A 12,743-nucleotide genomic window follows, 5' to 3' on the forward strand; every position below is an offset into this window, starting at 1 on the left:
AATGATCCTGTGAACATTCATGTAAAATTCATGTATTTCTTTTATTCCTACAGCAAAGCTGTAGTTTTCAATAATTTCTGCATAGAAATTTTTGTTAAATCGCTCCCTGAATGAACTGAAGATTACTCTTCGCCTGTGTGGTTTATATTTTTCCCAGTGAATGAATGTGAGGATGATCTCAGAGGGGAATAAATAACATTTTTACAAAAAAACTCTCGTTAACCTTTCAAAACTCACTTCTTGAATGATAAAGAAAAAATCCAAATCCAAGTGGTACTGAGGGAAATAGGGTTAGTATGAGACAAGTAGGAGCTTCAATACTCCATTGTTATTTAGTCTTTAAGTCGTGTCCTACTCTTTGCAAGCCTATGGACCGTCGTCTGCCGTTGTCCTCTGTCTATGGGATTTCCCGGGCAGAATACTGGAGCGGGTTGCCATTCCCTTCTCCAGAGAATCTTTCCGACCTAGAGATGGAACTCCACATCTTCTTCATTGCCAGGTGTACTCTTTACTGCTGAGGCACTGGTGGGTTCTTCAATTCTGTAGCTGATGGCTTATTATTAAAAATAAAACTGATTGGATACTTAGGTTGCTTCCACATCTTGGCTGTTGTAAAGAGTGCTGCAGTGAACACTCAGGTGTATCTTTTTGACATGTGGTTTTCTCTCGATATATGCCTGGGAGTGGGATTGCTGGATCATACGGCCACTCGATTGTTAGTTTTTTGAGGCACCTCCTTACTGATGTCCATAGTGGCTGTGCCGATTTACTTCCCAGTGACAGGGTGGGAGTGTTTGTTTTTGTCCACACCCTCTCCAGCATTTATTGTTTGTAAATTTTTGGATGATATCCATTCTGATTGATGTGAGATGCAACTTGATTGTAGTTTAGATTTGCATTTCTCTAGTAAGTAGTAATGTTGAGCATCTTTTCATGTGCCTCTTGGCCATCTTTATGTTTTATTTACTCCAATAAAAAACTTTAAAAAATTCTGTACAACCAACAAGGACCTACTGTATAACACAGGGAACTCTGCACAATATTATGTAACAACCTAAATGGGAAGAGAATTTGAAAAAGAATAAATACACATATATGTATAACTGAATCACCTTGCTGTACACCTGAAACGCACACCACAATGTTCATTAACTATACTCCAATACGGAATAGAAAGTTAAGACCACAGAGGTCAAGAGGAAGGAGCATAAAGAGCTCTGTGGGCCCAGAGTTTTGGAAATGTGGGGAAAACAAGCAAAACAGTTTCCTTCCTTTTGGAATTTTCAGAGCCTATGAATACATTTTGAATTTCTCAGAAGTGAATATAGTAGATAAGCATTGGGTTGGTCCAAAAGTTCTTTCAGATTTTTTCCATGAGATGTTAATGGAAAAACTTGAACAAAGTTTTGGGCTAACCCAATAGAAATGAGAACCAGAAGTAAGGCATCAGAGTCACAGTGAGTGAGTAGGTCCAGGAGATTTAGGGTGAGGGACAGAAGATGACTGGTGAGCAGACAAATGGTGAGGGGCACTCAGGATGTGCAGGGAGAAGTCCAGTGTGACCACAGTTTCAAATTTAGGATTTTAGGCAATAGTGCAGCATTTGGGGCTCTAGAGGAAAAAAGAAGATGGAACTGGCTTTATAGGAAGATAATGGGTTTTGAATTTTTTAGGAGCTTGTTTTATTTTTGATGCTGGCAGACTAGCTGATGTACTGATGTCCACATCCAGAGACTAGAAAGCTGGGCAGAGCCAAGTTGGAGCCTTGGATATTGATGAAGACTTCCAGGAACAGTAGGGTTTCCAAGGATGCAAATTATAGTCACTTATAAAAATCAATCAATGATGTAGTGGTGGGCAGAAGGGTAGAGCCAGCCTAGTCAGCTACCTGCTGACTCATATTCTGATTGGGACCATTATCCTGTTTAAACAGAAGCTAATCTTTTCTTGCAGAATCACGGCTTGTGCGATGACCATGAATAAGTACGTGGAAGAGAACGTGTCTCAGAAATCCTACACGACCATCAAGTATTTCATGAAAATGCTAAGCAGCGTCAGCGAGACCCTGATCTTCATCTTCATGGGCGTGTCCACAGTGGGGAAGAACCACGAGTGGAACTGGGCCTTTGTCTGCTTCACCCTGGCCTTCTGCCTGATCTGGAGGGCACTGGGTAATGAGCACGTGTCTCCTCCATGGGCCTGGGAATCTGGCATTGGAGGACTGGTCCCTCCTTCTTTCCCTCTGCTTTGTGGTTGCTCTTGTTACTTCCCTTCATCTTAGGTTCTTGTCTTTCTTATCTCCTTCGTCCAGCTCCTCCTCTTCCTCCTTGTTCTCCATGTCCTCCTCCTCCTCCTTTCCCTGCATCCTGACATATTTTTTTTCTTCCTGGAGTATTTTTATGGCTTTTACTTTAAGTGGAATTAACCTCTCTTGGTGTCTCTGACTCCATGTTCTCACTCACTGTCTTGGAACAACACAGGGCTCAGAACCCAGTGATGTGAGCCAGGATGGTAGGAAAGGGCTTCTTCTGAAATACAGTAGATGCTCTGTGTATGAACTAATTTGGTTCAAAGAGCATGGTCATACATCCAATTTGTTAGTAAGTTTGACAAAGTTAGCCTAGGTACCCAACTAACACAATCGGCTATATAGTACTGTCCTATAATAGGTTTATGATACTTTGCACACAAACAGTACTAATAAAAAACTAACACAAAAAATAAAGAATAGATTTTTAATCTTACTCTACCTTGAAAAGTACAGTAGTGATAATACAGCAGCTGGTATCCAGGGGCTCGCATCGAGTGAATAGGCACGAAGAGTTACTTCCTGGAGGAGGGAGAGGAGGTGAGAGATGGTAGAGCTGAAAGATGCTCAGCAACAGGAGACGAAGGGCGAGCTGCAACTTCACTCATGCCTGACATTGACTGCACGTGTTCTGGTTCCTTACTGTGTTCAATTCTATGTACCCTCTTGCAAAAATGATCCTGAAACTTCTAGGTGGTAGCTCTTTTTATCTCGTCATAAATGACATCCTGGGCTTAAAATGAAGATACTACACTAACTGTACTCTACAGAGTTGTTGTTGTTTAGTCGCCCAGTCGTGTCTGACTCTTTGCGACTGCATGGACTGTAGCCTGGCAGGCTTCTCTGTCCATGGGATTTCCCAGGCAAGAATACTGGAGTGGGTTGCCATTTCTTCCTCCAAGGGATCTTCCCAGTCAGGGATTGAAACCACATCTCCTGCATTAGCAGGCAGATTTTTTTTTTTAACCACTGAGCCACCTGGGAAGCCCAGTCTGTAGAGTGCTATACAGTAAAGTACAAAACCCCCGCCACTTGTAGAGAATGCACAAACTTGACAAGTCACAGTGTAAGCCAGACAAGTGAACTCGTTTATGTGGTTAGACATGGAACAGATGTTCACACCTTTGAAAGTTCGACACCTGAAAGTTCCTGTGTTGGGGACTTAACTGTACTTTGCCCTGAAACAGAAAACTCACCTTCCTGTTCCCGTGTCCTGGCCTGACGCATTCCATTCCCCTCGATTTTGTTTGCCTTCTCAGGGGTCTTCGTCCTGACTCAGGTCATTAACTGGTTCCGGACAATTCCCCTGACCTTCAAGGACCAGTTCATCATTGCCTACGGGGGGCTCCGGGGGGCCATCTGCTTCGCGCTGGTGTTTCTCCTTCCGTCCTCAGTGTTCCCCCGGAAGAAGTTGTTCATCACGGCAGCAATCGTGGTCATATTCTTCACTGTCTTCATCCTGGTGAGTAGAGCTCTGTCTCCCAGCAGAGTCCCTCCTGTTACCAGGAGGAAAAAGGGTCACTTGGAGGGTCACCTTGAACTTCTCTCATAGGATGCCATGTTGCTGAGGTGTCTTGAGGCTTTGGTGGGCTTCCCCGGTGGCTCAGTGGTAAAGAACTCACCTGCCAATGCAGGAGATATGGATTCAATCCTTGGACTGGGAACATCCCCTGGGGGAGAAAATGGCAACCCACTCCTCCAGTATTCTTGCCTGGAGAATCCCATGGACAGAGGAGCCTGGTGGGCTATGAAGAAGAAATGAAAGTTGCTCAGTCCTGTCCAACTCTTTGTGACCCCATGAATAGTCCATGGAATTCTCCAGGCCTATAGTCTGTGGGAGTTGGACATAACTTAGTGACTGAACAACAGCAACAACTTGAGGCTTGGTCATTAGGACAGGAGAGAGACAGTATTTCATCAGGTCGCTGGATTGTGCAGCAGTCTCAGAAAGTCCAATTTGGTCACTTGGCCAGCACAGAAGAATTACTATTTAAGGAAACAGCTGTGTGAGCTGAGCTTCCTCTTGGAAACTTATTAACCGCCCTTGCTAATCCTTGGCATTTGTCTTCCTCTCTGACCTCCTAAAGGTGCGTGTTAATGCTAGCTGTGCTCTGACCTTCCAGCAGCTCTGGGATGTAGGTTCACTGTAGAGCTGTGCATGGAACGGAGGGAGGGGTGAGTGCAAGTTTAACATGGGGAGGGGCAGAGAGTGTGGTAGGAGGGCATGGGCCTGAGTCAGGATTCTGACTTTGCAAGTTTACCAACCTCTTTAGGTTAATCATCTGAGCGACTTTCACTTTGGGCTTCCCTGGTGGCTCATCTGGTAAAGGATCCGCCAACAATGCAGGAGACCTGGGTTCAATCCCTGGGTTGGGAAGATCCCCTGGAGAAGGGAATGGCTACCCACTCTAGTGTTCTGGCCTGGAGAATTCTATGGACTATATAGAATATATAGTCTGTGGGGTCACAAAGAGTCGGACATGACTGAGCAACTTTCACTTTATGTTAATCATCCAGCTCTTAAGAGATTCTATTTTGTGGATATTCATTTAGAAAATCGGAGAGGGAAATGGCAAGCCACTCTAGTATTCTTGCCCAGAGAATCCCATGGACAGAGGAGTCTGGTAAGCTACAGTCCATGGGGTCACAAAGAGTCAGACACCACTGAGTGACTAACACACACACATTTAGAAAATATGCCCAGGGCTCCTGCTGTTTGCCAGACAGAGCTCTGGGCTTTTAGAATCCAAGAGTGAGCAAAATATCCAGAAATATCCCCAACCCTGTGGTGGTTCTATTCCAGTGAAAGTCAATCTGGTAGTTGAGGCAATGAGAGTCTGTGAGAAGGTGAAAGATGCTGGACTGTAAGAAACAGTAGGGTCTTCCCTGGTGGTGGTGGCTTAGTGGTAAAGAGTCTGTTAACGAAGGAGACACAGGTTGGATCCCTGATCCAGGAAGAGCCCACATGCCACAGAGCAGTGAAGCCCATGTGCCACAACTGTTAAGCCTGTGCTCCAGAGCCTGGGAGCCACAACTACTGAGGCCACGTGCCACGACTGCTGAAGTCTGAATGCCCTGAAGCCTGTGCTGCACAACAAGAGATGACCTTGCATTGCGAAGCCTGTACACTGGAACTAGAGAATAGCCCCCAGTCACCGCAACTAGAGAAGGCCCATGCAAGTAGCAAAGACCCAGTGCAGTAAAAAATAATAATAATTAAAAAAAAAAAAAAGTGGGGCTCAAGCCAGGGGAGGGGGGAGCAGGGTTATAATTCTCGATTGAATAGTCATAGAAGGCAACAATGAAAAATGTGGTATTTGAATAAAGGTTTGCAGGAGGTAAAGGGATTAGCTAAGCTGAAGGACATTCCAGGCAAAGGGGGCTAAAGACAAAGATCTGAAGGCAGTGTGGTCATGGCCCACGTGGCTGGAGGGGAGTGCAGTGTGGGACACAGGAGGTGAGGGAGGGTCTGGGGTCCTGGGTCATGTGGGGTCAGGCGGGCCACTGTCAGGACATGGGCTCTTCTCCAGGTGAAATGGAAGCAGCATGGGAAGTTTGGTGCTGCTGTGGGTGTGCTTCACTTTGTAAGAGCATCCCACGGGCCGCTGTGGGGAGGGACAGTGAGGATGAGCAGTATGGTAGGGAATGGGGTGGGGGGCAGTGCAGCCGGTCAGCAGACAAAGCAGGAGGATGGCAGCCAGGTGGCGAAAGGGCTGGGGTCCTGGTTCCACCTGACTTCTGAAGGTGGAACCTGCAGGACCCCCAATGGGTTCAGTGTGGGGTGTCGGGAAAAGGAGCCGTGAGGGACCGAACTATACAGACTGACTGGCCCCACATGAGAAGAGGCGGGCTGTGGGTGGCGCGGTGGGAGGGGTTGGGGGCTGTGAGACCTGCGGGTGGGGGTGATGAACAGGAGGGTGCGGTACCTGAGCCTGGAGTCCAGGAAGGAGCTGGGTCAGCAGCACAGGGCTGGGATCCACAGCTGGGAAGCTGGAAGTTATCACCAAGGGGGTGAAAATCCATTGAGGAAACCAAGAGAGGACCGGTACCTGGGCTTTGGGGCAGCCCAACCTTAAGACCCTGGGAGGAGACAAGGCAGGTGAGGAGGCCAGGGAAGTGTGATGAGTGACACTCACCGTAAGAACACAGGAGATGTTTTGTTTGATTTTTTTAAAAGTATTTTGTTTGCCAGGTAGTCACGGAATGCTTTCTAGGTGCCTGACTCAGATGTAAGCACCTTTGATGTTAGCTCTTTAAATCCCCATAACTGTTCTAAGGCACACACTATGGGAGGAAGCACTGTCCTTGCTCCCATTTCATAGACAGGGAAGCTGAGGCACTGAAGCCCAGGTGAAGACCTTCCCCCAGGTTTACACAGCCAGGAAAGGGTGGCTCACGGGGGTCGAGAGCAGTTTGGTCTTAACTCTAAAAAAAGTGCCTGCGAGACTTCTCTGGTGGTTCAGTGGTTAAGACTCTTGGCTTCCAGTACAGGACATGTGGGTTCCATCCCTGGTCAGTGAGTTAAGATCCTACCTGCCTCATGGCCAAAAAAAAACCAAAGCATAAAACAGAAACAATATTGTAACGGATTCATAAAGACTTTAAAAATGGTCCATGTTAAAAAAAAAATCCTTAAAAATAAAGCAATGAAGTACCTGCTAGAGTGGCCAGTGCAGAGTGAGTGTGTTGTATGTCCTGCATTTCTTCTCCTTCTGGTTACCTCTCCATGTAGCGGTTCATCCTTCACTCACTCATACCTGCCAACACTGTGGACGGTAGTTTGTTCAGGCTAAGGAATCCTGGGGAGGACGGGAAGAGGAAGCCTGGGGAGATCCTTCCCCGAGTGGAGAAATGGCCACTGTCCCCCAAGGTCCTTGTCACCAGCATCTTTGCCATGCAGAGCCTTCCAGTGACTTCTTCCTTGTTGTGTTGGGCATGGGAAAGATTGAGGGCAGGAGCAGAAGGGGACGACAGAGGATGGGATGGTTGGATGGCATCACCGACTTGATGGACATGGGTTTGGGTGGACTCCGGGAGTTGGTGATGGACAGGGAGGCCTGGCGTGCTGCGGTTCGTGGGGTCGCAAAGAGTCAAACACGACTGAGCGACTGAACTGAACTGAAACTGAGACAAGGGCTATCCTGGGTGCACGATCTCATTTCATCCTCCAAACAAGCCCTGGTGAAGGAGACCAGCGGTTCCCCCAGCTGAGGAAGCTGAGGCTCAGAGAGGGAGAGCGAGCTGATCAGGGCACAGGTTGGTGAGTGATGGAAGCTGGGGGTGAGCCAGGGACCCTGTCTCCAGAGACAGGCTCAGAACCTTGGGGTTCTGCTGACCCCCGAGAGAAGACAGTCTTTACCAGGTTATGGTTAGGTATAGTTCAGTTGATTAACATACTAATTGAGTTCAGACATCTGGGTTTGGTTAGAGCTCCTATCCTAAATGCAGGGAGACAGCATGGAGCCTCTGGGTGGAGAGAAGCAGAGACCCTGTCTCCATCTGCTCACACTGTGTTTACAGGAACCTTGGCACAAGCATCCAAGTAGCTGCTCTCAGAGTAGCAGGGAGATGATGCTGTGAAATGAATCCATTTTTTAAAAATTATTTTTAGTTGGAGGGTGACTGCTTTACAATATTGCATCGTTTTCTGCTATATATCAACATGAATCAGCCATCGGTATATGTATATCCCCTCCCTCTAGAGCCTCCCTCCCACCTCCCACCCCATCCCACCCCTCTAGGTTGTCACAGAGCTCTGGGTTTGAGCTCCCTGCATCATACAGCAAATTCCCACTGGCTATCTATTTAAATACGGTAATATATATTGCATCCATGCGTGTAACTTTTTGTTTTATATCAGAGTGTAGTTGAGTAACAGTGCTGTGCTAGTTTCAGGTGTGCAGCAAAGTGATGCAGTTATACACGTAACTCTTCTTTTCTAAACGATGCTTAATATTACATAACAGCCTAAGTAGGAAAAGAATTTGAAAAAGAAAGTGAATCCATTTTGCCTTGAGCGTTTTAGTGTTGCAACAGCAGCTTAGGGCAGAGTGGTTGAGGGGGCAGGTCAGACCAAGGGTGTCACTCTCCTCCTCTTCCCAAGCCTGCTGCTCTGTCCTTACGCCCCACCGGAAGCCCTGGCCAGGCTGAGTCAATGCTCCGGACTCCTCTCCACACTCTCAGAGCTCAAGGTGTCATGTCTGAGTCTCAAATACAAAAATAGAACCGTGTCAGTCTAGAGCAACTAGCAGCCGGGTTGTTTGGAGATGAATCCATCAGCTCTTATTATCTACGCAAATATCCACAGTGTAATAACAGCCCCCTGCCCCAACACCATGGGTGAGCCTTTGTAAAATGAGATAAAAAAGGCTGAATAAAAAGATGTAACCCGAGAGAGGACACACAAAATGCAAGCTCAGAGTTTAGATACTATTGAATAGGTCGGACAGATGGAGAATTGCCCTTCTACAATCAGAACAGACATCAATAGGAAAAAGAAGAATGTTACAATAAATTTATACTATTGACTCTTTGAATGTGTGTGCATAGGTGGTTAATATAAGGTATTATTACTCAGTCTTGGTATTTTGGATTTTTTCGAATTGGAGCTCAATCAAAAGATGCAAGTGAGGCTTTGATTCTTCATGTTAGAAGACTGAGCATCCACTTTGAATGAACACCATGTATATCAGCAGTTAACACTGATTAAGAAAGTTTTTAATGTGTCAAGTTAAAAAAGAGCAGTGTGTCCGTAAATAAGTTCATTGTGGGACTGATAAATTGGGCGTTTAGAATTAACATATAAACACTACTATGTATATAAAAATAAGATAATCAATAAGGAACTACTCAACACAGGAACTCAGTACTCTGTAATAACCTATATGGGAAAAGAATCTGAAAAAGAATAGATACATGTAAATGTATAATGGGAACACTTTGCTGTATACCCAAAAATAGCACAGCATTGTAAATCAACTGTGTTGTGCTGTGCTCAGCCGTATCTGACTCTTTGAGGCTTCATGGACTGCCAGGCTCCTCTGTCCATGCGATTGTCCAGGCAAGAATACTGGAGTGGGTTGCCTTTACCTTCTCCCGAGGATCTTCCTGACCCAGGGATTGAACCCAAATTGCAACCAGACTCTTTACCATCTGACCCAGAACATTGAATGAGTAAACAATTCTGATTGCTCGTGTGAATACACTCAGTTTCATTTAAATGAGGTTGGTAATGACATAGACAATATAACCTGTCTCTCTGGTTTTCAAATGATCATCCAGATTGAGAAGAGCTGGAGCCCAGTAGTGGAAAGTGCAGGTTTTGGAGTAAAGCTGTTCTGGGTCGGTGTTCTAACAGCCTCCATGAGCCTCTGTTTGCTTTGCTGTAAGATCTGAATCATGGAACCTCCCTCCCAAGCAATACGGAGGAAATATGTATGTAAACACAATATCTGATGCCAGTGTTCAACCTGGGGATTTTCTCTGTCTTCATCATAACATTAAGTAAAATGATATTAAAAAAAAAAAAAGGAAAACTCAACTCCTTTCAATGTATTTTAGAGCCCAATAATTATTATTCAGTTAGTCCTTAGAATTATAGAGCAGATTGTCACAATTCTGCGAATTCATTCAGTTATTAACTAGAAGTCCATAAAGGAGCATGGTTGACAGGAATTGCAAGAATGGAGCCTCATTTTGCCTCCATAGTAGACTGGTTTCATAACCAGCTGTTAAGACATTGTCTGGAACTGTGAGGTACCTGGATTTGCAAGTTCACAGGCTCCTCCTTGAACACTTTTATGATTGTCACCCTACTTACCTCATCCTAAAATGGGGTAAGTAGGATTTATTTATTATTCTAAAATAAGTACTGTATGCACAACTGTATTTATGAATCTCTCTGATCAAACTTGGAATGTGAGAAAGCCTTATACAGGATAGCATGATAATAATATTTTTTAATGAATGAAAACAGTTTCTTCAAGTTCTGAAAGTTTTCTGCAAACCCAAAGAATGTACCTTATTTAATCAGACAGCAGTTCCTTTTTCTTTCCCACTTTGCTGGGAGGAGAAGAGTGAGGGTTTGAGGGTGGGCAGAAAGCAGAGATGGCACGTGTGTGCATGCTAAGTCACTTCAGTCATGTCCAACTCTTTGTGACCCCATGGACTGTAGCCCGCCAGCCTCCTCTGTCCATGGGATTCTCCAGGCAAGAATACTGGAGTGGGCTGCTATTTCCTCCTCCGGGGGTCTCCCCACCCAGGGATCAAAATCCTGTCTCCTTTGTCTCCTGCTTTGGCAGGCGGTTTCTTTACCACTAGAGACGTCTGGGAAGCCCAGGGGAAAAATAAACCTCACTGAGCTGATATGTTCCCTGGGGCCACTGCGTAACCATTCCTCTCTGCCAGGCCTGGCTCTAGGGTGTTGTGTTTATTGCAACAAAGCTGCGTGAAAGTATGAAAATTTAACTTATGCTTTGTAAATATGTCTTTCAGTGGTTTGTTGGAAAACGAAGGGATTTCTTTATTTGTTAACCCACATGGCTAGACATAAAATGAACATACACAAATTCATCCCATTTGGTAATTAAAAAAGAAAACATAAACACCTACAGAAGACTAATGAAAAATAGAGACTGTATATAAAACTAGAATATGTGTGCTAAGTGCATGCTAAATTGATTCAGTTGTGTCCGATTCTTTGTGACCTTATGGACTGTAGCCTGCCAGGCTCCTGTAGCCCATCAGACCTGGGTTGGATCCCTGGGTTGGGAAGATCCCCTGGAGAAGGAAAAGGCTACCCACTCCAGTATACTGGCCTGGAGAATTCCATCAACAACAGTCCATGGGGTCGCAAAGAGTCAGACACGACTGAGTGACTTTCACTTTCACTTTGAACTGCAAGATCAAATCAGCCCATCCTAAAGGAAATCAACCTTGAATGTTCATTGGAAGGGCTGATGCTGAAGCGTGAAGCTCTAATACTTTGGCCACCTGCTGTGAAGAACCAACTCATTGGAAAAGACCTTGATGCTGGGAAAGATTGAGGGCAAGAGGAGAAGGGGCCCACAGAGGATGAGATGGTTGGATGGCATCACCGACTCAATGGACGTGAATTTGAGCAAACTTTGGGAGATAGTGAAGGACAGGGAGGCCTGGCGTGCTGTGATTCATGGGGTCGCAAAGAGTCACGACTGAGTGACTGAACTGAACTGAACTGAATGACAGGGAAGCACTCTAGGCTTGGTGTGCTGTAGTCCACGGAATCCAAATGCGATGGACACGACTTAGCGACTGAACGACAACAACAATCAGCTATACTCCAATATAAAATAAAAAATAAAGTTAGGGAGTGAGAAAAAAGACAGTGTCAATGTTCCATTGCATCTCATCAGTACATTATTGTTATAAATGTAAGACACTGCCTTATTAACTGAATGGATACTGGTAGGTAAAAGCATATGAAACAGCACTTTGCATACTGAGAACACACTATATCATTTTATAAATAGCATGGACTTTGTTGATTTTTTTCCCCTAGAGCTATTATTAACCTTGAGGCTTCATGGAATCTGAAACTCATGAAATCACCCATCACTGCAAACCGCGTGCTGATACCTATTTTCAATCACATAAGTTAAAAATGGCAGATTATGTGTTGATTGAAAAATGGTTGTTACCACCTATGTTATTTCAAAGTGGCAGATGGAAATACAGGTAGAACGCAAGGTGTGCCTTATTCCAGGTTTGCTTAAAATCACTCATGCTTCAGAAAATTAAAGCTGAAAAATGCTTGAAGCTGGACTGATGGAACAAAATTAACGACCTCCTTTAAGATATCTGTGTCTCACAGTTTATATTATCAAATGAAAGTGTTAGTTGCAAAGTCATGTCCCACTCTGGGCAACCCTGTGGTCTGTAGCCTGCCAGGCTCCTCCCTCCATGGGATTTCATAGGCAATAATACTGGAGTGGGTAACCATTCCCTTCTCCAGGGGATCTTCCTGACCCAGGGATCGAACCTGGGTCTCCAGCATTGCAGGCAGATTGTTTACTGTCAGAGCCACCAAGGAAAGACTTAAAGATGTGCAGAGAGATGAAATAGCAATCAAATTCGTGTCAGGGAGCATCCCTTAACATATTCACCCCTTCCCCAAGTCCAGTGACCCTGTGAATTCTTCATGCCCAGTGGTAGCAGCCATCTGCCAACCAGGCGAGTAACTTGGGGATCCTCCTTGACCCCACATTCTCACCCCGTCCTTACCCTGGCCTATTTTAGTATCCATATCACATAATTTTAAACATATTAGCTATTTTGGTAGCTGTAAGGTCACCACCATTCTATTTTGTCTGAATTTCTCTGGTTATATTTACTCTTCCAGGTTAATTTTGAACATTTTCTTGACTTCTAAATATTCAAGTTCTGTTTAAAATCATTT

General features: G+C 45.0%; 1 protein-coding gene across 1 annotated transcript in view; it reads left to right on the top strand.

Moving 5' to 3' along the window:
• Positions 1–12,743, top strand: part of SLC9A2 (solute carrier family 9 member A2) — a 90,980-nt gene that overhangs the window by 52,836 nt on the left and 25,401 nt on the right. Inside the window, exons 4-5 of the mRNA XM_027554775.1 lie at positions 1,954–2,171; positions 3,568–3,770. Coding sequence (XP_027410576.1) covers positions 1,954–2,171; positions 3,568–3,770 — 421 coding nt within the window. The remainder of the gene's footprint in view (positions 1–1,953; positions 2,172–3,567; positions 3,771–12,743) is intronic.

Source organism: Bos indicus x Bos taurus, chromosome 11 (genome assembly GCF_003369695.1).
Source record: "Bos indicus x Bos taurus breed Angus x Brahman F1 hybrid chromosome 11, Bos_hybrid_MaternalHap_v2.0, whole genome shotgun sequence".
In the NCBI taxonomy this organism is placed as follows: Eukaryota; Metazoa; Chordata; class Mammalia; order Artiodactyla; family Bovidae; genus Bos; species Bos indicus x Bos taurus.